At 38.1% G+C, this 26,683-nt stretch overlaps 1 protein-coding gene across 1 annotated transcript in view; it reads left to right on the forward strand.

Moving 5' to 3' along the window:
* The first annotated feature begins 811 nt into the window (after window positions 1–811).
* The window catches only part of NALF1 (NALCN channel auxiliary factor 1), a 513,841-nt gene continuing 487,969 nt past the window's right edge, over window positions 812–26,683 (forward strand). Inside the window, exon 1 of the mRNA XM_035557077.1 lies at window positions 812–1,624. Coding sequence (XP_035412970.1) covers window positions 812–1,624 — 813 coding nt within the window. The remainder of the gene's footprint in view (window positions 1,625–26,683) is intronic.

Here is a 26,683-nt window from a genome sequence, read left to right on the forward strand (position 1 = left end):
CAGTTCCGCCCCGTGCGCCCGGGGACACCGCGCCCGGCGGCAGCAGCGGCGGCAGCCGCAGCCCATTGTCACCAGCAGCGGCGGCGGCCCCGGCAGCCTCCTCCTCCTCTTCCTCTTCCTCCTCCTCCTCTTCAGCATCCTCGGCAGCGCTCCGGGAGCCCTGCAGCAGCGTCTCTCCAGTTAGAGCGGAGGGGGGAGAGGAGAAAGAGGAGACGGAGACAGCGGTGCTGGCATCTGTGCCGCGGCTCGGGGCTGAGGACGAGAAGCAGCGGCGGCGGCAGGGAGGAAGAGGAGGCGAGCAGCCCTCCTGGAGCCGTCCGTCGGCAGCGGGGGACGCGGCATGCAGCTGTCCAGGGGCAGCGGGCTTTTCTCGGGAGGGAGATGGGGAGCTGCGATCTGACCATGCCTGGGTGAGAGGGGGAAAGGACCAGCCGCGCAGCCCCGCCACCGCCAACTATCACCACTACCACCACCATCTCCTCTCCCTCCTCCTCTCTCTGCGTTATTGCTCTTATCTTCTCCACGGCACTCCGCGTTGGATGGACTGGGGCTGCTTCGTGTGCTGAGACCAAGGCAGAGCCGCCGGCGACAGCCAACGATATCTCAGAGGAAGAAGAAGAAGAAAGAAGAGGGAGAAAGAGAGAGAGGGGGAGAGTGGAAGAGGGAGCGAGCGACGAGCGAGCGAGAGAAGGGAAGGGAAGAGAAGGCAGGCAAGAAAATCCCCCCAATCTTTTAAGTCAATGCATATTGTGGTGACAGCGGCAAAGGAGCCCTCACGGTGGAGTCGGCCAGGGCTGTGCGTTCCCAAAATATGACCAGGGGTGCTTGGATGTGCAGTCGGCAGTACGATGACGGCTTAAAAATCTGCTTTGCACCCCGGGAGAACGAGAAACCCTTCACGGATTCAGAGAGGGCTCAGAAATGGCGACTGTCCCTGGCATCGCTCTTGTTTTTCACGGTCCTGCTCTCTGATCACTTGTGGTTCTGCGCCGAGGCCAAATTCACGGGGACCGGAGAGAAGGAGCAGCCGCCGCCCGACAAGCCAGAGCCCGCCGAGCCCGAGCTGCTGGCGGCCATGGGGGAGCCGGCGCCCCCCGCGCCCCGGCTCCTCGCCCCCCCCTCGCCCTCCCTCCCGCCCTCCCCCAGCGGCGGCGGCGGCGGCAGCGGCCACGCCAACGGCACCGAGCCCCGACACGGCAAGGCTGCTTTCCTGGGGAACTCCACTGCCGGGCCCCCCGAGACTTGCCCGCCCCCGAGCTCATCGTCCGGGCAGTGCTTCAGCGTGGGGGACGCGGAGGCGGTGTGCCGGCGGCGGGGGGGGCCGGGGCGGCCGCGGGGCGCGGGGCAGAGCCTGGCGCCCGGCTGGGACCTGACGGATTTTTACCTTTCCTTTTGTAATTCCTACACACTTTGGGAGTTGTTCGCCGGGTTGTCCAATCCGGACACTTTGAACTGCAGTCTGGATGTGGTGCTGAGGGGGGGAGGCTCCTGCAGCCAGTGCGTCCAGGCTTACCAGCGCTACGACCAGCACGCTCAGGAGAAATACGAAGAGTTTGAGGTTATGCTCCAGAAATATTTACAGTCGGATGAGTACTCGGTGAAATCGTGTCCTGAGGATTGTAAGGTAGGAGCCCCTGCTGTGTTTCCTGTCCCTGGCCGGCGGGCTTGGCGTGCCATCCGCGCCTGTTGTGCCTGCCGCGCTCCGTGTTTTGGCTGCTCCGGGCTGCGCGCCTGGCGCCGGGCTGCGGGTGCTGCGCGCATCGGCGGGGAGCCCCCGGACGAGCGCTGCCGGGAGGGAGGCAGGCGGAGGGGGAAGGTCAGCAAAAAAAAAAAAAAAAAAAAAAAAAGAAAAGAAAAAAGAAAAAAAGTGAGCCTTGGCCCTCTGGGAGTGCAGAGCTGGATTTCCCCCTCCTTATGAATATGCGATTGGCTCCGGCTCGGCTGCCGGCTTCCAGCGGGCTGGGATGCGGCTTGACGGCGGGCAGCGACGGGGGCTGCATGCCAATGAGCGGGGCCAGGACGGCGCTGCCCTACCCGCGGGCCCCGGGGCCGGGGCCGGCGATGGGACCGGGGCCAGGCTGGCGAGGGGCGCGGAGGGGCCGGGGGTCGGCCGCGGGGACGTCGGGGCTCCGCGGCTGTGCCCGAAGGAGGGGGCGCAGGCCGGCGGCTGCGGGAGCGGGACCCCGGCTCCGGGTGCTTGGCCAAAATGCGTGGAGCTGGAGGACGAGGGAGGATGGAAGCGGGCAGTGCGGTGGATCTTGGCTGGGAAGTGATGGTGATGGCGTTTCGCATGGTCTTGGCGGTTGTCTTTGGTGCCACCGGTGACCGTTCGGAGAAATCCAAAGAGGTTTTGCTTTTCCTTTGCTAGAAGGCAGGGTCCCACTTTGGCTCTTTGTGGTTGTTGTCTTCTCTCTTCTTTTGCACAAGATTAGTTGGCCTAGCTCTCAAGACAGGAAAGGGCAGAAAAGACAGTGCTCTTTGGCACCTAAAATAACTAATTGCATCCCTCTTTGCGTATTTACTGAGGGCCAGGCCAGGTGAATGGTTTCTGCCCTGAACTGGATTAACTTGACTACTGTAGCACTACATTAACCAATCTGAACCAAATCAGGCTTTAGCAGTGGAACACAACAGTGCATACAAATCACCACGCTGAACAGAAGGCCTAGCAGTATTTCAGTGCTTTGTAACTTCAGCAGGGCCTTCTGAAATCATTTCATGGTAACAGCACATCTGTAAAGCATCCCATTCCCCAGTAAGTTACTGTACTACCTTTGCCTGAAAAAAAAATGAGTCCTCATCCCTCCAGAAGCTGAAATATCCTGTTATCTCATTGGATAAAGTGGGAAAGTTATCTTTTTTTTTTTTTTTTTTTTTTTTTTTCCTTGTTAAACCTGACAAAAGTGGTTTCACCAGTAATTTTGACTTCACTGTTTCTAGGGTATAAATTGTGCATGCTCACACTCATCACAAGTATTTTATGTACTCAGTTGCAGATAATGTAAATATTTCTTATTTCCAGAGTGAATCACATAAGTAAAAAGCATAAATTGGATAAATAAAAAGCGTGTCAAATATAAATAGGTGTCTACTGCTGTGAGGGCATCTTTGCCATTTTGGTAACTCCTTAACCTAGAAATTGACCTACTGATATGTGCTGCCAAATGATCAACATATATGGGCTTAAATTGATTTTGTTTTTTTTTTGCTATTTCTTCAGTTTGACTGAACTTTACCACAAAGTGTGCATTTGATCTACAATATATGAAGATGCAAAAGGAGTTGAAAATACACACAATAGCAAATGTACATTATGCTATTAATTCCTCTTCAGGGACTGAATAAAGAGAATTAATTTTCTAATGACGGGGAAGAAGTTGCTGAAATTAAAATGGTTGCATGAACTATATAAACAAACTAAGCGAATGCAACGCCAGTGCCAGTTCTTCAGTTCTGAATGGCAGACTGGTCAAGTGACTGTATTGCACATTGTTTTGAGAATTTGGCCAACCAGTCTGTGTTAAAAAAGAGATATTTTACAACAGGAAAAAAAAATAAATAAATGTGTGTTTATATGTATATGTGAGTTTATGAAAAGCACACGGGTGCAACTCAGTGGTTTGTACTCTCGTGGGAGAAGGTGCCGGGCGGCGCAGGCAGGGGCGCTGGGCGCGGCGGGGGGCTGCGCGGTGCCGGCTGCGCCTCCCGGTGAGGCTGCTGTCCGAGGTGCTGCACGGACAGCGCATCTTGTCGGAGCCCGGCACGCTGCGGAGGAGCCGGTCTCTGTTCCACGTGCTCCCTGGCTTTTGGCGCTTCTGGGTCCCACGGAGACTTTTGGTTCGCCCTGGTGGGTGGCGAAGCTGAGCGTTTCAGAGGTCCAGCGGTGTGATAGCCACAGGTATTATTGATGTGCTCGTGCGTGATCTGCTCTGAAGGGTGTGCAGGTGAAACCAGAAACTTGTGCTGCGTAGCTTGTGTGCAATAGAACGGGAATTGCAATGTTTTGCTGGACTTTTTGGTGTTTTATACATATTACACTTATTACACTCCATCAGGAAATAGCTTCTTTTTGTGTACCTAAATACTGATTTTTTAAGCGTCGGATATCTAGATCCTTTCTAGCTTAAGAACTAGCATTTAACATATGACTAGAAAATAACTTGACATATATCTATGTGTTTTAGGTACACACCATTTGATTGGTTTATGTGGTGAGCTGCTTTTTATTTTCTATTAAAATACAAAAAATACTGTTTTTACTCCATTATCATATATGTAAGCACTGGCTTAGTACAATAAAAGGCTTGTTAAATAATCTATTTATATTTAAGAGATCGTTAGTATTCTGGGAGGGATGCTTCATTCACAGAAGAACAGAGCTTTTCATCCAGTTGACTAGTTATAGCTGGTGACAAAATCAATAACATTTACACTGGATATCAGTCAACCTGAAACTTGTAATTGGGTATTACTTCCCCCTTCCCCATCTCCCCCCACCTTCAACACCATCAGTTCTCAAAGTAGAGTCCAGCAAGTTACGCCATTTAAGAAAGTGCTCTTGTTTATAGAAAACAGTGCATATGAAAATACTTTTGATGTATTGTGCCTAAAGCTTCAAGTCTATATTTTCATTCTTTTACCTGAAACCAGAAGAAAAAAAAATACTTTTAAAATAATCTGTGTTCCACTACGTCTTCTACACTCTGAAGAATATTTTAAATAAAGCATTTTGATTGCAGACATTTATTTGCAGTCAGGAGTTATTTGGGTTATCAGTTCATATTTAGGTATTTTATATGGTGAGTTTTGTGTTTTGTTTTAATATATAGGTATACTTACTCATTTAAAAATGCCTTTCTATAACCAAAGTCTTGCTATTAAATTCCTTATTGAGGTGCATTGGGTTTTTTGAAAATTTTACAGAAAATGCTGAGAATTTTAAATTTTAGAATATTTTGAAAATCAGTATTTTTGATAGTATCAATGAACACCCATATGCATTTTATATTGTTAGGATGTCAGTAGATTTTGTATGTTGTTTACAAGTTCTGGATATCAGTGTTGTCTCACAGTAAATCCATCCATTTATTCTGTACAAATATTACTGAAGTCTGATGTCTCTATATATTTTTTCTTGTCTTGATAATCACACATCAATAATGACAAAACAATAAATATAAGTAAGATAGATATATGAAAGTATTACATATCCAACCAGGTGACATAAATAACTTGCTTCAGCTTTACTGAATCACTAACATAATGAATTAATGGAGAATCTGAATCTACATATTTGTTTTCCTGCTTTAAATTTATTTATTTATTTTTAAGCTTATAAAATGTTGCTTTTGCACATTTAAAAGCAATGGTTATGTTTACAGAAATTGTTCTTGGCAATATCTATTGCCATAATACAGGTTTCCAGAATATCATTTTTATTTGCAATGTGACACAGGACTATATTCAAATCATTAATAAAGAACTGTATTGACTTGATGTTGGAAGACATGGTTCCTCATAATGACTTGTCACCTATCTATCAGGGGAAATGGTCAAGTTCTTATTCTTAAAACAGTAGGCAATCACTGTCTGGAATAAAAGAAAATTCTGGCTACTTCTGATTAACAAGTGGGTCAAATAACTAAGTAGGACATATAAATGTACAGGGTTTCACATTTATTTATTTATTTAGAGATAGAACTTATGTCTTTGTGCAAAGTATCTGAGGCCAAGGCTTTATTTTCAGAACTGTTTATTAATATTGATAGTATTTGAACAAAATATCAGTTCTAATTTTCTGACACAGCTTTATTTAATTCAGTGAAAGTTGAGAGTGTTTAAAATGTGGCCTACCTTAGTGCCAGTTAAAATATTGCAAGATTTACTTCAGGTAAGTACATTGTAGTTCAAATAACATAAAAGAACATTGATATCCTACTAGAATATCAAAAGAGAAAAATAAAATATATACCAACTTTTTTTTATATCAGCATTGCTAAAAAGTAAACATTTGTTCACGTTCTAAGTGCTCACCATATATGCACAACATTTTTTTTTTCCCCTGCAGGAATTAAGTATCATTTAACAACTTCTAATATGAGGTTTTGATATTGGTATCAGAAATATGGTCAAAAATAGCTGAGTTTAAATACTACTCAGTTGACAAGCACACATATCGGTAAAGGGTTTCATCATTAAACACAGACCGTACAGTTGTTATCAGATCTTTTTTTTTTTTTTTGATCAGAGAGCTGTATTCAACTCCTTTTATTTGAGTAAGAGGAAGACTGAAAGTAATTTAAAACAATTACAATCACATTTGTTCTTATTTATCTGGAAATATCAAAGCCTATATGAATCATGACTTTTCCAAGAACTTTTTCCTAAACAGCATATGTAGTCTAATTAGATTTTGATTTAAATTCTCAGTTAAGCTGGCAGAAAAGAGCAGATGAGAAATATGAAACCAAAAGCTCAAGTGATAAAAGAACCCTTCTGTTACAAAAGGTCACACAGACCAGCATCTGCCTCTAAGTTAGACATTTCAATTACACATCTTAATCACACAATATTTATATTGTATTCAAGAGTGATACCTAAGCTAATCAGAAGAAACTCTTACAAATTAAACCTTCAGAAATCTGCATTGAAGGCCAGCGTTTAATATGAATTGGAAACAATAGACATTAATTACTGAACTGATGCCTTCTTAAAATGTCCTGATATTTAAATATTTATTTTAAAGCTCTTTTTAAAAACAAATATGCTTTACTAAAAAGCCGTGATACTTAAATGCATATATTTTTTAAGGTTTTGCTTAAAATGCTGTGAAGCTAATGTGACTATATAAATTGATGTTCGCACATGTTCTTTGTTTAGTTGAATTAAAAAAATAATTATTTTTCAGATAATTTAAGATAAAGATGTGGGTGAATTTGATGTGTCTGCTCTTATAATAGTGCTCTTGCAATATAAGGAGCAACACTTACTAAGTATTAATGGACATTGTACATTAGTACATGTATTAGACATTTTTATTTTGGCCTAAAATCCTGATTCAGCAATCTGCTTATGAATGTCACTGAAGACTATGCACATGCTTATAGTCATTCAATTGCTTAAATGGTTTGTTGGATCAGGATCTTCACTTAACAAATTTTCCAATGTGTTCTTTACAGAAGAGAGTTCATCCCACCTAAATTTAGCACTTCAGAACTTTGCATCTACTTAATCATCCAGATATTCATCTTATTCATAAAGCCAATGGGTACCTCATCCCTTCTTTAGGAAAAAAAAAAAAGTGCAGATGACTGGCACAGACTAGTTGAAGTGGATTCTATCCTAATTCAGCAGCCATCACTTAACGCTTCAGGGTGTTAGAGTCACATGGCTAGAGATGTCATGGCTCTGTCCTCAATTTTAGTTTGTTCCTTGGTTCTCTGCATCAAGTTGTACAGCTCACACGTACTTTGCAGAGAATGCAGCAGTCTTGCTTCTTCATTTCATGTTCTTCTAGGAAAAGTAATCAAAATGCAAATTACAGTTCTATCACTTATCCTGCCTAAAAATCATTTTGTCTATACTTAGTAATTTATTATTTCAGTCTTGCACTAGGATCCATAATATATTTAGATCTACGAATTGCCTAAAAGGGAGAAAAAGTAACTTAGAAACCAAATTCTCAAATACTACTTGTTGATAAGTATCACTCCAAGAGATACGAAAATTAAGGAATTAATCTGAAAAAAATTAGATGTCTACAGTATGGATATCCGCATTGTATAGAATAGTTCAGGCTCTCTTTGTAGTCAATGGAGTTACGTAGGTCCGGAGTGAGTGAGTTCACAGTAAAGTGGACATTTACTGTGGACGTTTAAAATAGGTCAGAGGGATTATGCCCTTGAAGTACCTCTTTTCTTTTCATCGTCTCTAAAGTGCACTTAAGTTTGGATGAAATTGTGTTCATATGCAAAATTTAACCATGAGAAAGTCTGTAGAAGTGTGCTACTTGTGCTGTCCCACATCAACCTAGTGAAATCACAAGTCTCTTTCACTTTCCTGATGACTATAATCTGTCACTGAAGAATGTGTGAGCCATGCAATCTGCTTTATAGAAATGGGAATAGGAAAGGGCCTTATATAATTGTAATATTATCACTTTTTTTTTCTTTTTTTTTGAGAGAGAGAGGGGAGGCCAAGAGCTTCTACATAAACTTTTTCAGTTATTTCTACTGAGAAACCATACAATAACAATTGTATCATCATCCTCTTAATAGCAAATTTTGCAGGTAAATTTGCTACAGATTATTTCCCTTATTCTCACTTCTCTCTTTAGGAGGAGGGTGTTTTGAGGTGTGTGTTTATATGTCTGTGTGTGTGAGAATTACTATACATTACACTGTGTTTAATTTTCTTCCCTTAAATCAAATCAGAGGGAATCTCTCTAATTCAAGAGGCATATGTTCCTAGACTTTCATGCCACTTTACTAAAGTAACCTGTACTTTTCACTGTACATTTCACCGTACTTGTCTCTTGTCAGAACTGTAGAGCAAACATCACTAAGTGAGAGTGTGTGGCAGTTTGGTAAACTTCATTTACAACTTCAATTAGATGGAGGAATACAAATTTAGTATTAAGTACTAGAAACATCCTGGTCTGAAGAGAGTTTTATTAATTTGAAGATATGTTAAAAAGAAAAAAATACCAGTTTTACTCTATTAGATTTATGATCTAATCTTGTTTGTACAGAGGGCAGATATACGAAAGAAATATATTACTCCTTTAGAACATGCATATTGAAGAGCTATATCCAACAAGTTCCCATTCCATAATGATAGAGAATATGGCATGATGTAAGCAGGTTTGAAGTGAAGTTGGTCAATACTTAATATTCTCCCACCCTTCATCTCTTCTCTTTCATTCAAACTGATGGAAATGTCTTGAAAGATGAGTTTGAAGTAACATAGTCCTAAAGCCTGTATGAGAGAAGCATAAAACATCTGAAGCACTGTGTTGAATGCAACCAAACTGTTGAGTGGAGTGGTGAAGATAAATATTGAACCGATAAACTTCAGCAGTTTTATATACATATTGTGGTCCTTTGAAATGTCTTGGAGATCCTGATGGGAAAGTTCACCTTTCATATAAATTGATGTTGAGAGATCATTCAGAGATTTCATCATTAGCAGAAAAAATTCTGGATAAAAACAGTAGCAAAGATCATCTGAACTGAGCAAGAAATATGTGTGGGTACAGGTTTTCAGAAATTTTGCATCAGTTTGGAAGCCTTTGTGGATGTTTTAATAGATTTCAATGAAATGGGGGGAAACTGTGCCCGAGACGTTACAAACAACAACAAAAAGACTATTTTCATTTTTTTTGGATATGACAGGGGCATTTTTATGATTTTTTAAAAATGCAAAAATTTAGGCAAATTTCTTAGTCAGGCCATTACATTTTCAAATTTATCAATTAAAAATTGGAAAAAATATTTTTGTATTTTAGAATATGCAATTTTGAGGAGACAATTTTCCAGGGAGAAAATGAGATATCTAAAATGTTTTTTTAAATGCATGTTTAAACCCTGCTGCTCCTCAGCATGTTAGATCAGATGTTGTCTTCAATTTGCTTGAACATTTACATAAATGGTGGTATGTCAACACACTTCATCTCTGTAAAACATCACAATGAAGTATCTTTATTACATTTTTAAGATATTAGCAATCCAGAATCAGAGGACATTCTTTATTAAATGGAAGAGTAAAAGATGGATTGTCTGTGCTATTTAGAAAAATAGCTTTTCTCATTTTATTCATCAATCTTTTAGGAGGATAAGAGAGTTTCCACAGTCTGTTGATTACTGATTTGCTGATTATTGCTCTACGTATTGGTTAGCTTGTTCTCCATATTTCAGGGGTTACACTTCTGGCTTCTTCTCAGAAAACAAAACAAAACTAAACTAAAAAACCTTAACTATGTATTAGCCCTATTCATTTAGATAAATAATTGGATTTAAAGTTCTAGTAAGGAAGAATTTCAGCAACCTTAGAATGCTTTAAATTTTGTATTAAAATCAATTATATATCTTGCAGATTTCTGTGTGTAGCAATAGATGACTAAACGTAAGATCATAAATATCAAAATTTATTCATGTGGTAGTACACATGTTCTTCAGGAGGAGCAGTATACCATACTGAAATCCTTTGATAATATAGAAAGTTTCTTCTTAACTCATATTAGGTGAGAATTCATTTACTGTGCTCATGATTCAAGAAAAAAATATAGTTTGTATTAGTATAACTTCATCATTTGGAGGGGTATTTTTATTGTTGTTAGAGGTAAAGTTATGTTTTCAAAGGCAAATTATTGTATTTTTATACGTGTAGAACAGATTAAAAACCAGTTGTTTGTTAAAATAGAGTTTAGTTTGTTGAAGGTTAAAATGCCAAATAAATAATATTATTATTACTTTTTTTTTTTTTAGTTATTGCAAATATGGAAAATTTTAAATGTAATTTACAATTACACACAAATTCTCTGTTGAGTACTCTTTATATTGCTCTCACATATGATATTGGTTGAAACTAGATTTCTGTGAAAAAGAGCTTTAGAATAATAAGGATACTTTATTATTCACAGTTGCAAGTAAAAATGCTTGTGTATTCAAAGACATAACTGATTTTTAAAAGGAAACCACTTTGTGGTTAAGTCTGGTATAGGAAATCTCACTTTAAATATAACATTCTTTTCGAGTATGAGAAAATTACATCTGTGAGTTGCAATGCACAATTCCAAAAGTGATAAGAATAAAATTATGCATACCAGTCATCATCTCTCTTATTTAAAATAGCTACAAATAATCCAAAATCTATGCTTTTGTTAAGACAAAAATATTTGGAAATTTTCAAGAGAAGTGATTACTGCAATATCTATTTAGAATACTGATAATTAGTAAATTCCTTAAGCAAATTTCTGATGGTTTTCTAATGGAATGTGTCTCTACTGATCCCAGCTTTGTAAAAGTCATGCAATAGTCTAAAATCCCAGTATGATCCATGGAGAAAGAGCTTTTTCTTCAGATCCTAATTCACTGACCTTTTTATTACTAAACAAAGTACTACAATTGATCATTTTTGGAGTATTGCAAATTGCATACCTATATAAATACAAAAACATCCATTAATGTTTTGCTTTTACACTATGTTCAGGCTGTTTATATGGCAGTACTGTGCTTTAAACTGACACTAGAGAGCTGAGATAATAAGACAGTTTTTTACAGAGGGGAGCATGAATGCTGAGCTCAAAGCATCCTGCTCAAGGGGACACCCCAGCATGTACTGCCAGGAACGTGAAGACTTTGTCCATTTGGCTACACGGATGGAGCAGGGCCAGGGCAGAGGATATATGTGGACTAGATTCTACTGGCTTGAGGTACTGCACCTAAAAAAAGAAGCAAAACAAGAACATAGCCAAGGTCCTGAGGGATATTTTTTTTTAAAATCCTTCATGCATTCCGAGAAGAGAGATGATCATTTTCAGCCCCCTTCTGCTTTGGAGTAAAAGTCTTGTCTTCCTGTAAATATTCCTACACAGAACTGCCAGAACTTAGACCAGTATTAACCAAGAGTTTTTGAACACAGTACATTTGAAATATTGGCCAAATTATCTTAAAAGAAGAATTTGGCTTTTTTTTTTTTTTTTTCCCCTTTCCCTTTTATGCTTTCTCATATAACAGTCCTTGGGGAAATGACCCCTATTATAAGCTATGGTTAGCTAACAAGATAGAGTGTGTCACTGTAGTTCAGGAAATGAGGCTTGCTGGTTTATATCCCAATTCAGTTAGAAGTGCATTATAGTTTCTTTTGTCTTTATTTAAATCTTATAAACGTTAAAGCTCAATCTTATAAATATACATTTTTGCAACCTCACTGTATTAATAAAATTAAATCATTGCTGCGCTGCTTTTCAAATAGCTTTCCAAAATTTAGTGGCTGAGATTGATTCCTGGGATGTGACCTGTGTAAATGTATCACAATCTCTGTACAACAGTTGGGAATTTAAAATACTGCTTTATTTTCCTTTGCAAATATAGACCAATTTTCCTTTAGTCAGGGATCTACAAACAACATAAACCGGGACTTGCTCCACAAAGTGAAAGACTTTACTTAAATGTAATACTGTCTTGAGAGCAGAAGGAGGCACATGATATACATGAAAACTAAAATATATGAAGTCAAAGGGGTGGATTTGACTCACACTGATTTGCTTTATGAACATTGCTCCAGAAAGGAATATGCAGAGAGTGCTTTAATTATTCCTTTTCTTGTCTTTGACTGACATTATTAATTTGTTATTGTTGTTAGATTAATTTTTTTCCCTGTCCTTTGTTGTACTTGATCTCGATCCCATTATCTTGTTTTATTGATTTTTCAGGCACACTATAGAAAATATTCTGAGCTTAACTTGTTCAGTTATTTAGGGATGAAAAATTCTTGAATTTTCAGAGCAGAATTCATTTGCGTTTTCCAGCCAATAGTGAGTGTAGGTCTTCCATCAGTGTTGAAAGGAGAGATGCAGATCAGCAGTATTGCAAGTTTAAATCCAGAGAAGCTGCTTTGATTGCTGTAGACACGTTCTGTGTTTATGCTGGTGTAAATACAGCTAGAAAGTGTTTAAGTGTATGATGAAGAATTGATTGGGTAACGGACATTTTCCTCTGTGGTAAATTTCAATGCTCGCAAAACAGGTAGCAATTTTAACAATGAATCATCTTAAGTAAAAATTATAGGTATTATACAAGCATATGCATGTATATATGTGATATATATATATATATGTCTGTGTGTCTAACAGGTAGTACAACAAGGAAATCACTAAAGCAGGATCAAGCATTTTGGAGATGCTAAGACAATCCTGTAGTAGAGTCCTATGAAAGTCTTCAAGATGTCCTGGATAGTTTAAAATTAGAAAGTAGTTCCAGAAATACAGAAAAAAAGACAACAATTGTTTCTAAATGATCTTTTCATTTTTTTTTCAGTCCCTGAAAAACCATCATTTACAGATGTCACAGCAAGAATACACACTAACACTGATTTATATTGTTTTTCACAACTCCTTTGTAGAAACGTTCTATGTGTTTGGACTGAGATTTGGATCACCGTTTGGAACAAAACCACCTAAAATTCCATATCCCTCTGCTAATCTAATAGATTATGGGAAAACTATCTTAAATATTCTATTTATGCAATCAGAATATTTTAGATTATATATTTATTTATTTTCCTATATTTGCACATTTCATAAAAGCTTTTTTGTTTGTTTGGTTTTTGTTTGTTTATGTATTATTTATTTACTTATTTAAGATCAGGACCTTCTGATTGCTGCGATTATTTGGAGGATCAGTTTTTTTGTTACTAATGTCATTGTAAGCACTGGCACAGTTTGCCCAGAGAGGTTGTGGGGTGTTCAACTTGGAGGTCTTCAACAGCTTGTTCCTGGGCAGTCTGCTCTGGGTGATGCTCTGCTTGAGCAGGGGGGTTGGACCAGGTGACCTCCAGAGGTCCCTCCCAGACTCAACCAGTCTGTGGTTCTGTGATCTCTTGAGTTTTATATTTTCTTTGGAATGTTTTCAAGGGCAGAGTTATGCTAGCTTGTGCAATATAAGCATGAATTCCAGTGCCCTGCCAAATATTTCTTTATTATTTTTTTTTCTGAGTTTCCCGTTTACTTGCATCTGTTTCTTTTCCATTACTGGAAAAATATTCCTCCTTAAATTTTTCTGTGAACTTAAGTATTTATAGTATGATCTTTTCTCATAGCTTTTAATATAGGCTTAATTTGAAGAGAGCTGATATTTGGGATGAGAGGTTTTATTCTTCTCTTCTTCTATAGTTTACGTTTGCAAGAGGAGGAGATTATGTTTTGCAGCTTGCAGGAAATACTTACATCTCTTAATTTTACCAAAATTATGACTGACAGGAAAGATCAGTAGGCTCACAGGGAGGAATAAGAGGTCTGTGAATTTAATTCAGCTTTTTTTTGGTTTACTTTAAATGTGTGGTCCTGTGTACAGGACAGAAAACAGAGCTTAAAGTACACATGAATAAAGAGACATCTGAAATCATTTACTGATATTCTAACAAGAAGCAAAATATCTGAAAATGTTTGTTTTTCTGCAACTAATGGTGCTATTGGGGAACTGAAATATTACCATAATTCAGCAAAGTAGGGGCCCCATAACATGAAGCGAATAGTGATGTGCATCTGTTATATTCCTCAAAGGACTGTTCCTGCTTCAAATTCTTTTCTTCACTTTGTGTCTTAATAGAGTTAAAACACAATGCTTTATTTCTTGCAGAGTCTGTACACACTTGGGTACACTGCTCGCAAATCTCAAGTGGTTGAACTGCGTACAGGCAGTTGCCCTGAGGCTATGTCTACATTAGCATTTTAGTTCAGGTCAGGACTGTGCTTTTGAAACAAATCTCCCACCTACTCCCACTCCCACTCTTCTTGCATTTTGATTCACATTGCAGAGCAATCCGAGAGCACACAGCCTGGGTTGTTTTCCACTGAAGGAGAAGGAGAAGTGTTCCAGAAGCGCATCTAATGAACTGCAGACTAAGGGGCATACTGTCTGTAGGGGCACTAAGGGGCGCACTGTCTGTAGGACTGGAGTCAGGTTGAAGTAAAAGCACTGAAACACATATAATGTGGATGCCAGGGACCCAGCACTCTTTCAGTCTACATCACCATGTTACTTGCTAATAGTCACATAGCCTTAGTTAAAGAGACAGAAATTCAACCCTTACATGGAAATAATTCCCAAAGTATTTCTGCAATTTCTTTAGGACCACAGTGTCAGAACACTGGTAACTAATCTTCACAGAAGCATAGTACATTTACTTATAAAAAATTCAATACATCCCATGACTTTTTAGGGTTCAAAAGCAATAATTACAGGGAATTTTGAAATAAAAAAGCCTAAATAAATAATAAACAAACAAACAAACAAATGAAAGGAAAGCTAATAAAAAGGAAAGGAAAATAATAAAAAAACACTACCACACTACCAAATATTCCATCAACAAGGCAATATTTTTATAGTGCACCTTCTTCCCCCATTCTTCTGTTGGCATGTCTACAGATCTGATTCACAGCATGGTGTAAATTTTTGCTATATGCCTTCCCTGCAGCTGCCAAGCCTCTGTGCAGCAGAACTACTGCATCTCTGCTGCATTTCAGGCTCTCTGGACTGCCTCTGTCCTTGCTGTGAAATTCCCAGGACTTTCACAGTACATGGAAACGATACTAAAGAAGAGTTTTCAGTGCCTCATTGTGGGAAGTTTGAGTTTTTAATTTTCAGAATGGTGAAAAAATATCTAAACAATCATGAAAATGAGAAATTTGTGTGGGGAGGGAAGGAAATCAGCAGACACAGAACAGGTCTGACCTTCCTTCATAAAACATTGCCCTCCCTATCTTTGTACTTATTTTCTTGTTTCCTCGTAGAAGAAAAATTATGGGGGCAGTGTTCAATTTGTTTGGATTTTAGATAACAACTGAACTGATAACCAGATACGCAGAAAAACCTGAGTAACTGATTTTTTTTTCCAATTATTTTGTTTTTTATATACCTGTGAAGACTTCATTGTCTATGGATTTTTCAGCAACAAGGACAATACTGTACCCATGGGTATAGATTAATATCATTTCTCTTCACAGATTAAAGCTTCTTTCTTAGGAAGATTAGAAAGGTGCAGTATAGTTCTTTAGAAAGTTTTACAACTAGAACAAAACTGCTTTATTGATAGAATATTTTTTGTTAGTGCAGTGAACTATTACCTTTCTTTTTTCCTTTTTTTTTTTTTTTAACTTTTCTTTAGGCATTTTTATTTCAGAAACAACCAAACCAAACCAAACCAAACAAACAAAAACCAAAAAAACCCACACTACAGTAATTGCAGGTGATCATTGTTTTTGAATCCTGAAAATTCATGGCATGTATTGAGTTGTTTTAAAGTAAGCTTACTGCACTTCCAGGAAGAAAATTAGTTAGCAGCATTCTTCTAAAGGTCATGATCAAGCCTTTTCTAGTCGTAACTACATTTCTGAAGATCTATGAGCCTTAATGTTTTTAGCTTTTTGTTAACTACAGGAAAGCTTCCTTAACTTTTTCCCAATGGAAGACTGTGTTATGGCTAAAAAGAGGCAAGAAAAGTGCTAGGCCTATCGAAAAATGGAAAAACAAATCGCTTACTGAAACAGTATCAGTGTGTTTGATTGATTGAAACCTTGTGGGGAGACTTGCCCCTGATCAGCACTTACTTCACCAGCAGATGTTGCTGAGCTGAGGAGGAACTGCTAGTCAAACTGACTAGTAGAGGTCAGGTGTTATTCTGCCAGCTGGAGGTAATCAGAATGGCAGACAGGTAAAAATGCAGGTGTTTAACTTGGGTCATTGTAAGAGCAGATAGACGATATATTTACATAAGACTTCCATGTGACATATCTCAGATTATACTTAAAATGTTTTATCCTGAGCCTGAAGGAGCTGATACTGAAGAATTGGAAAACTGGAGAGCTTTCAAGTGTATTTTCCATAAACAGGATATGGGAAGTGACATACTGCATTGCTTAGTGATCTGCTGAGAGTTGTGTCCCATCTTTGGGAATAAGCAGTGCTTGGGAGGCAAAATTAATACTACACCAGACAGAATAGTACACCAAAAAATCCTTTGCTAGTATGCAGTTTCTTCCTAACTCATATTAGGCATTAGATGATTTACCATATTTATGATTCAAGAAAAAATATTTCTATAGTTTTCTATTAGTATAATTTTATACATGAAGGGTTATCTGATTGTTAGAGGTAAAGTTATATTCTTAAAGACAACTAGAATTGTCTCAAAAATCCTGTTTTTTTCTAAATGTGTGGCAGATCCATATTCAATTAAAATTTGGCTCTCACTATGTTTCATACATCAGTCCTTCTTGTTCTTTGTAAAAATGAAAGTAGGATTTCTGTTGCTGTAATTCTTACTGAATTTTTGTATAGCTCCTATATGATTTTTTTTCTGATATCTAGTGGCAAATTATTGGATGTGAGTGGAGACTAGGGTAGAAGAAAAGGATTATATTTATGTAAATTATGTTACAGTGGTATAGCAAACAAAATCAAAAATAGAAAAACTATAATTCTGAATATGTTGAAATACTGATAGAGGGATTTGCTCCGTATATACCTCTTGCACATACAGTTCTTGGACTGTATTAGTGGCTACTTGCTAACAAAGGCATTTAAGAGAAGTTTCTTGCATGACAGACAAGGATTTTGTTTGTGTATTGTACCATGCCTATCACAAGAGATTTCTCCTACCTTCAGTGTTCATTTCCAGTTTTTAATCCTAGACAAAATATTTCATATGGTGCTTTCTTGTGTCCATCTATTATTCTTGGCAGTGCTAGATTCCATCTGCTATTGTTTCCCCTTTCATTTAGCTCTTTTAAGCGACCCAAAAGCTCCTTGGCCTGCTTTGGCCTTGATTAATCTAAGACTTGTTAAGTCACTTGTAAAAATTTCCATTTTATTGTTAGTCCCAATTCCAGATGATTAATAGATAGATTAAATACTCTCCTTAGTAAAGAACCTGGGGGCACCCTGCTGTTAACCTTTAGCCACATGGAGCAGTGACCATTAATAAATGTATTCTGCTTTTGTATTCTGCCTTTTATAGTTAGTTGGTTTCTAACCAGTGACAATGCTTTACTTCTCACCCTGTGGTTTCTTAGTTTCTCTAATAGCCATTTGTGTGAAGCATTCTCAAAGGCTTTTGAAAGTCCAGAGAAGTTGTATCAACCAGCTCTTTTTTATCTGCTATTTACTAACATGACAAAAGCATTCTAGTAGGTTAAGGAGGCACACAAATCATTATGGCTTCTAACTTTAATACAGATATTTAATAATTTTATTTTTAATCAGTACCTCAGCTAGTGCATTTATTACTGCAGTAATACACGTAGTGTGGAGCTGTTAGAATCCTTCCCTGGTTTCTCTCTGGAGTTACATAAAGATGACTGCGTTCCTGCATGGTTCAGTATACAAGCTGATTTCAATGTGAAACTGCATAACTGTGTTCTTTGTTAGTCTTAAATTGCTTTGGGACCCTGAATAAACATCATCCTATTCTTGGGATACATTGATTTTTTTATTTATTGATTTGTTCCAGCAGTTCCTCTTATGATATCTGAATTGCTGAAAGCTCCTTATCTTTACTTGAACAGGTTAGTATCTCCTTAGCACTCTGAGACAAAAATTGCTGTAAAAGATTATTTGTTTTCTCTGCTATATTCTTATCTTGTCTAGTTTCTCCTTTAACTTCTTGTGAGGGTCATCATGATCTCTCTTTCAAGAGTCATATTTTGTATACCTGTTTACTTAATATATTCTCATTTAGTCACTCCCCTTCCCTATTAAGATGTGTCTGTCACCATTTGTGAATCTTGAAGACTATAAGCATCCCAAGCCAAGTACACTGGCAAATCCACATATTCAACTTATATTCAACACATGCAACTTAGATGTTGCACTCCCAAAAGTAACCGGGATATTCCTCATTTGAACAAAGCAGACTGGATGGAAGGCTAATTTTATTCATTTTTTAATCTTTGACTAAACTAGGTTGTACTAAAATAATCTTTGTCTTGGATGAACTGTAGCTCAGTGGCTATCTGCAGCAAAGGCTTCTGCAGCATGAATGCAACATTTGCCCTGTTCATCCCCGAGTCTGAATGCCTGATCTCTCTGGCCAGCGCACAGATGAGATTCCTCAGAAAGGCAAGTAAGAACTAACATGCTAAGTGCCTAAAGCCAAAACAAGATGTGAAGTGGAGAAACAATGATCACAGTGCTCTTTTTGGAGTAAGGAATCTTAGTTCAGGGCTCTCAGTAGAGACTTCAAAACCAAAACCCAAAAGCCTCTTCCTGAGGTAAGATCTCTCCACATCAGGATGCTGCCAGTGGGTTGTCCTACTGGCTGTTGTTGACAGGTGAGCCTCATAGCATTTTCTGTTGTTGCTGCAAGTTTTTTTTTTTTTTTTTTTTACGTTTCCGGGGAAGATCATGCACTGAGCAGTCTGTACATGTGTTGATGGTACATAAAGGCAAGCTGCTTTTGTGTACCACCTGGAAGTGAGGGCAGAAAGTTTTTCTCAAAGAAAGAGTACAGGTGTGTAGCCAGGTGTTCTGGGTCACCCAACAAAGATTCCTCCTTTCCACCCCCCTACTCTCACATGTGGTATTTGATACCCCAGTGTTCAAACCCAAATATCAGGGTTTGACTTACGAACCAATGACAATTTTTTTTTTTGTACCTTAATCTTCTTTTTCTTTTCTGTGTGTGTGAAGCTTAAAACAGGTTCATTGGCAGGGTCATAGCTTGAAAGGGAAGGATAAATGTACATTTTGATAAGAAATCCAGAAAAAAAAAGAATTGTGGAAAATTTCACTGAGGTAAGGTTTTCAAGTTGCCTTTTTCTCCGAGTCTCTTCCTGCCTGGATGTGTTGTAGCAGCTATGCATGCACATACCTCATTAACTGGGGTGCTGCATTTTAAAACCACTGTAGCATGCATAGTTTCTGCACCTATGTCTAAAGAGAAGCAAATGACATTATTTTTTTTAAACAACCTGTCTTCCCCCCTCCCCCCCCAAAACAAAACAAACAAACAAAAAAAAGCAACAAAAGAAAAAAGCACAACAAACAACAAAATCACCAGACTGGGGAGTTGCTATTCCCCACCAATTTTGTAATTGCCTAGTAGGTACAGAATTGAGTTAAGATGTAGGAAACTTGCAGTACCTTCCAGAGCCTGAGGATACCCAGAGTAACTTGAATATAGTGAAGCTGTAAGAATAGCAACAAACGGTAATTACTACGTTTTAGATGAGAATTCTTTAGCTATGTGTTGCTCTTTCTTCAAATCAACTCTCACTCTCTCTCTTTCTCTCTCATTTCCAAATTTCCCTTTTTTTCCCTAGTATTTGCTGGGAAATATTTTTATAGCTACTAGTACTATTAATAATCCTCAAAGTGTTTTGATACAAAATCTCCAATCACATTTCCTGAATTATTGTTGATCATGTATGTCTCTGATAGCTCTTTTGCCTTATACTAAACACTTCTGCTGCTGCACAAGAACACTCACCCTCTGAGCAAAGTAGGAAGTTCATAAGTTACAAGTGTGAAGTAACTGCTTAAACTGTTCTAGCTGTCCTATTAATGAGTTGAGGCTTTGGACAGAACAATAGTGGAACAGCTAGCCTGTTAGAGGTAATCCTCATCTGAGCATGCCTACCTCAAGGTATGCACTCCAGAGAAAATACTAACCATTAAAGGTTACAAGGTTTGAAACTTTACCAAGGTTACACACATGCAGCATAAGACACAGTGGACATTTTGCCTCAGTTAATAGCTTCTTCTGGGTCTTCTAGCATACACAAGTGCCTGTTACTTCAAAATATGCTCTGTGGGTGCAGGGTACATCACATCCCTTTAGGGATGTTTTCACAGGGATTGAAATAGTATCCCTTTTCTGTTCTACTTTCAGAAGCATTCAAGTAGGAAGTATTTAGGAGAATACTCTCAGGAAACAGCATATAAGAAAATTAAGAAAAATGACCTGGCTTTTAGAGCAGCTAAGCACTCTTGTCCTGAGTCAAGATAAAATTCAGAATCTAATTTCTATCTTGTGAAAAAAAATTAATACTAAAAGAAGTGTTATTTTAGTGCTCAAAAGACAGAACAGTACACTCAGTAGGAAATAATGTAGTCCTTTCTGAACACAGATAACTAAAATAAAGCAGAATGTGAAATATTTATCTAGTATTTTTGATGATTGTCATTGATGATCGTGGATACTTCTGTATGATCTTCTTAGTACTGTGTGCTAAAGAATAAAGTAGTCCATAGTAGGATTTTTTTTTCTTTTTTTTTTTTCCCTATATACAACACAGATAGATAGCTTACAGGAAAATCATTTTCTTTACTACAAGTGGCAATATGAATATTTTGCTCATACACCAAACTAATATCCCCAGCCAGATGCAATGCTTCCCTGTCTTTATGTGCTAAGAACATGCTCTTTATAGACTGGCAGAAGGTGAGGTCTCTAGATGGAAGAGTAATCCAGCCAGCATGGCCTACAGATCCCTTTACCACGAACCTGAGCTGCTTAGCTGACTCCTAGTTGGCAGCAGCTGTAATTCTGTGCTTGTAAACAGCTCACTTCAAGATGACATCATACCAGGTTTTGCATTCTGTCTGGATTTGATCAGTTGTACATACAGGGGCTGGGGATTTTGTGATAAAGTATCTCTACTTTCAGTGTAGATAGCAAAAGTCAACAGCTGAGCAGCTGCAGGATATTATAATATCAAGTTTATTTCCTTTGATTTGCATTCCTGGTTAAATGACGTATTAAAAAAAGCTCTTTCGCTCACTATCTAAAACAGTGACAATAGAGAAATTGTCACTATTTGGAAACAATGGGAGTATTCGCATTGGGAGAAATCCTTCCTTACGCATTACTTTTCAAAGACCTGCTGGATGTCAGAGGCTTTCTGCCTTAAAATGCATCCACAAATGCTGTTACTACTCTCCTCTAGCAGAATTTCACCATTCAAGGACTGAAGAAGTATATCAAGTTGTGCCAGGGAAGGTTCAGATTGGTAATCAGGAGAAATTTCTTCTCAGAAAGAATAGTTAGGCAGTGGAATGGGTTGTCCAGGAAGGTGGTGGAGTCACCGTTCCTGGGGTGTTTAAGAAAAGGTTGGACATGGTGCTTAGGGATATGGTGCTTAGGGATGTGGTGCTTAGGGACATGGCTTAGTGGGTGATGGTGGTGGTAGGGTGACAATGGTTGGACCAGATGAACTTTGACGTCTTTTCCAACCTTAATGATTCTATGATTCTGTACCATATATACAGAGCTGCCATACTTTCTATATTAATGGCTTTTGAAAAAGGTGCAGTGCTAACTCCTTCCTTGTAGGCAACAGCCTGTGGCAGTAGCATCATTACAGGTGAGGTCCTCTGCAGCATTGCAGACTACAGGGCATATGTTTAGCACTCTCTGCATCATTCCTCAGCAAAGCAGTTGACTGGTTTAAATAATCCCTTGTGGCTTCCCACCACAACAACTGCTGTATTTCCCCCTGTCCAGCCTGGCTGTGAGATGTTTCCATGTACAGGATGTTCCTGTGTGCTGGCAATCACTAGCAGTTGAAGCAGTTCCTTGAGATCATTGGCAACAGGAATTAAACAGAAGCAGCTCATATTTTGCTAGTGACTGGGACTAAGATCAAGCTCAAAAAGCATTTTAAATGAGGGTTGGAGAAAAGAGTTAACTCACTTTTAAAGCAGAATAACTGTCTTCTGTAAATAATACCTACTTTTCTACGTTGTTTTCCACTGAATCAACACAATTAGTGTTAAAAGAGTAAGATAAGATCTCGGTGTCCAGAAGGCATATTAGCTAGATATCCCTAGGAAATCCCTAAGATCCCTTGGAAAAATGCCTGCCCATTTTTACTAGTTTTTTTTTTTTTGTATTATTTTTTATTTTTTACACTTGAGGACATTAAAATTGCTTCTGGATTGAGCATCTGCATAAAAGTTAAATCCAAGGCAAATTAAAATATCAATCTTATGAAGCTCTCAAATATTTCTAAACTGAAAACTTGACAGACCATTACAGTAAATTTAGACCAACTACAATTTGATACTTCCTGTCTGTAGTATCTGTAATATTCTATTTGTGAAATGGAGTTTCCAATAAGATCCTAAATAAAAACCTGGAGATCTTTACTAAATAATAACAATAACAAAAAGATATGCAGGGTATATAGAGAAGACTGTCTTGATAATTCTAAATACATTCTAATTACAATTCTAAATACAGTTTCTCAGACTGTCTCAAATCTAGTGGATCAAGGGTGTTTATTTCAGCCCTTATGAGAGTTGGTGAGGATCTTTTATATTTTAGGTTTCCATTAATCCCCAAGAATTTATTTCTCAGACTAGTTTTCTCCAAAAAGGCTTAAGAGTTTGCTTAAAAAGAAACATTATTTTTGAGGAACCATATATTTTCTTAACATAAAGAAAAGTAGGACAGTGTCCTTTTGAAAGATCTATGTGCTGTAAACAAGAATACAGGTGTTGCCAATTGAATAATTTTTGAATTCCACGTATGGACAGGATTTGCAAGCAAATTATGCATTATTTTCAGTACTTAACACTTCAACCTAGGAGATGTTGATCACTCATAGAGTAATTAGATTTGCTAACATGAAGGTGGGTTGAAGTAGTGGCCTTTAATAAGAGATTTGTAAGTTAAGTTAGCTTTTTTCCATCCTGATTTTTTTTTTTATGAAGTGTGATTTTTCCAAGCTGAATTTCACAATTGTATTCTAGCTATGTATTGATCCAGAAGGTGAAGAAGAGCTGGTATGTTAAAAGTGATATTCAGCTTGGAGCTGTTCTTACTTGTTTGTCTCAAAGAAAAGAAAAAAAAAAAGGGAAAAGAAAAGCATTACCAGGCATGCCCATATTGTTTGACTCACTGCCAGAGAGCTAAATCATAACCTCTGTGTAAAGTCTTAATAAACAAGCTTTAAGAAGGGTTTTTCCAGGATTTGAAGGGATTGAAAAATCCCTTATGGGCTGCAGAACACTTAAGATATAATTCATTTTAGCAACTTTAACTGTCCAAAAGCCAAGTGTCTAGTTAAGCAAGTTAACTTGGCTCCCTATGTAGTTAATGGGCAGAAAGTGGTTTCCTCTCTACTCTAAATAAGTGCTTAAAATAGGTGGGTTGAATTACTCTCTGGAGTTTCTGCACTCTCTGTATTAATTAGAGAGAGATTCATCAGCTCTAACATTAGTGTCTGAAAGTTAGATTTCAAAGTCTTAGTAAAACTCATGGTATCAAGTTGGGAAAATAGCATTTCCAAATAGTGATCCATCTTCTAACATAGACATTTATGGCAGGGCAAATGAATCTATGAAGGGAGCCTAGGGTGACAGACATCTAACAAAGATGACAGGTTAGACTAGACAGCTAAAATTAAATGAGATGTAATTCTCCCTGGTTACTTGGACAGCAAGTTAGCCATAGTAATTGCAGAGCAGGTGCTTCTGCTCTCCAAGGAGAGTGGGGCTACAAATCCATCATGTTATAGATGTGCTGGTGATCTCCGACTGCCTTTTCTCCTGATTTTGTGTGTTGTGAGCAAAGCAATGTGGCACTTCAGAGTATGTTTGAGAAGTGAAGTGCCTCTGCAGGATGTCTCTGCATCAGAGCCTTCTGCACAGTGGAGGCTCTTGAATACTGTGCCTTTGGAGGCTTTCCACAGTCTGCAGGATTAGATGTCTACAGGAAGTGGGGCTGTTATTTACAAGAATTTGTAAAAGAAAATACAGCATTTCCTAACTGCCAAGGGATGTAGCTTCAAATTATTTTCCATGCAAAAGCAAGGATTAGGGGATCTAATGAACTGGATTGCTCAAGATGTACATGGTTCCCCTTATTAGCAAATGATGTTGTTCTTCATAATATTCTTTGTTCCTCTCTACCACCCGGTGATTTGCTTGTACTCACATATTAAAACAAGCTTATCTTTAGCACCACTGTGGATTTTTTTTTTTTTGGGGGGGGGAGGGGAAATCCCCAACCATTAACAATCAGTGAGTCATTGCAGCCTCGTTTGCTTGCAAGCCTATTTCTCTAGGCTTTGGCTTCATGAGTAAATTACTTCAATGTCAAGTAGAGTGCAGATTTGCAGAGTGCCAGCTACTATACTGTAGTTGCCTGTGCGCATGTGCTTGTATTCTGACAGATTTGAGTGTAGTTCAGTATTACTTATTCTACTCGTATTGTCAATATTATTAAGCAAACGTGGAGGTACTGGAAGATATATTAAGAGGTGATTCTTTCCTTTTTTTTTAAAATTTTATTTTGTTTTACCCCACAGAATTGCCCATGGAAAATCATTGGGTACACGAAGAGAAAGCAAATGCCGCTTTAAATGTCCTCAGTCAATTGACAGAGACAGTACACGTTGAATGGTAACACTGCAATGGTGAAACCCAAATACAAGGAAGAGCTGTAACAGTGAATTTAACATCTTCCATCTATATATCTACCCCTTCTCACTGATGAAACTATAATAAGTAGCTTATCCTTAAAATTATCCTGGTGGTCATAAAGGCATATATAATGGGCTTTATACAATAGCTTTATTCAGTACTGGACTTGACCTTACTATTTTCAGTTTACATACATCTTCTCCCATGAGCACCTCCTGGGACTGTTCTAGTTATAACCAAAACAAGGAAGGAACAGAGTGTCTAGAAAAATACAATGCTAAGAGTTAATGCTAATTCACTGTGGTTAATACTACTAAGCGTTAATCTTTTTTTTTTTAGGGAAGCTAAAATGAAGCATGTGCATATTAGATTTCTTTCCTTTGTTTGCACCCTGGTTGCTAAGGACAGATAAACATAAGATACATACCTGATAAGCACGCTAAATGCAGGCAGCAGGGAGACCAGTCTGGGAACTGCACAGAGCTCTTTGTTTGACAGACAGGAAAATTTCTTCTTTATTATGTTGAAGTGACATGAGATTTCAATTTCTAAATATTATGGATGGGATATTTATAAATAAAACTTATGGGGCAGGTGGTTTCTGTATTTCTTTGACATATGTTCACCTGTTTATTGTTCTTTGTTCATTGTTCTTCACCTAATGATCCACTGTTGTTAATTATTTCCAGCTTTTTGGCTTACCATTTGGACTATCTGACTTTTGCCTGAATGATGACCTGTCCCTGACTGAAACTTACATCATCTCTTGTTCCATGAAATAGATTTTAAACTTTAGCTTATGGTAGGGGAAATAATAAGGTATAATTAGGCGTAATAGTAGCATAATGGGGAATTACAGTAGAGACCACTGGAATGCAGCCACTGTTTCTGCATACTCAAGGTGAAATAAATAGTGAATGAGAAGAATTGACATATTAGAAGACAAAAAAGGAGAAATGACTTTTACAGCATCCAGTGTAGATTTAGAGGAATGATATTACAGTTCTTACAAAAAGCTAATGAACCTATGAATAGGGTTATGTTCATATTGGCACATTTATTCTAGTGGCTTTGATATTGCATTTTTGAGTATGCTTTTGTTGTGGACAGGTGTGATGAAGGATGATAAACAGAAAGGAAAAGGAGGGAGGAAATCTGGGAAATATTTAAGGAACTTTTTATCTATTAGCAAGCTAAAAGAAGTTGAAGGCAGTCTTCATATCTCCCAGCGGCAATTTGAAAGTCAGGTGTGAGTTTTATACTATCTATTGATAGTATAAAACTAGCATTGATAGATCATAGTATTGATAGATCTATTGATAGAGCTAATGAAACACTTGAAACAGCATAATGTTGTGGTCATTTTACTTTTAAAAAGTAAAGAAGCAACATAAATATGATAACAGCTAAAAACATATGAAATTATAAATGCACTATGAAACCTTTAGTACAACACTACACAGTTGACTGAAATAATTAGTAATAGCACTTAGGTTGTATGGAACACAGAGAATGAATTTCACAGTTTAAAGAGAAAC

Source organism: Cygnus atratus, chromosome 1, assembly GCF_013377495.2.
Source record: "Cygnus atratus isolate AKBS03 ecotype Queensland, Australia chromosome 1, CAtr_DNAZoo_HiC_assembly, whole genome shotgun sequence".
NCBI classification, from domain to species: domain Eukaryota; kingdom Metazoa; phylum Chordata; class Aves; order Anseriformes; family Anatidae; genus Cygnus; species Cygnus atratus.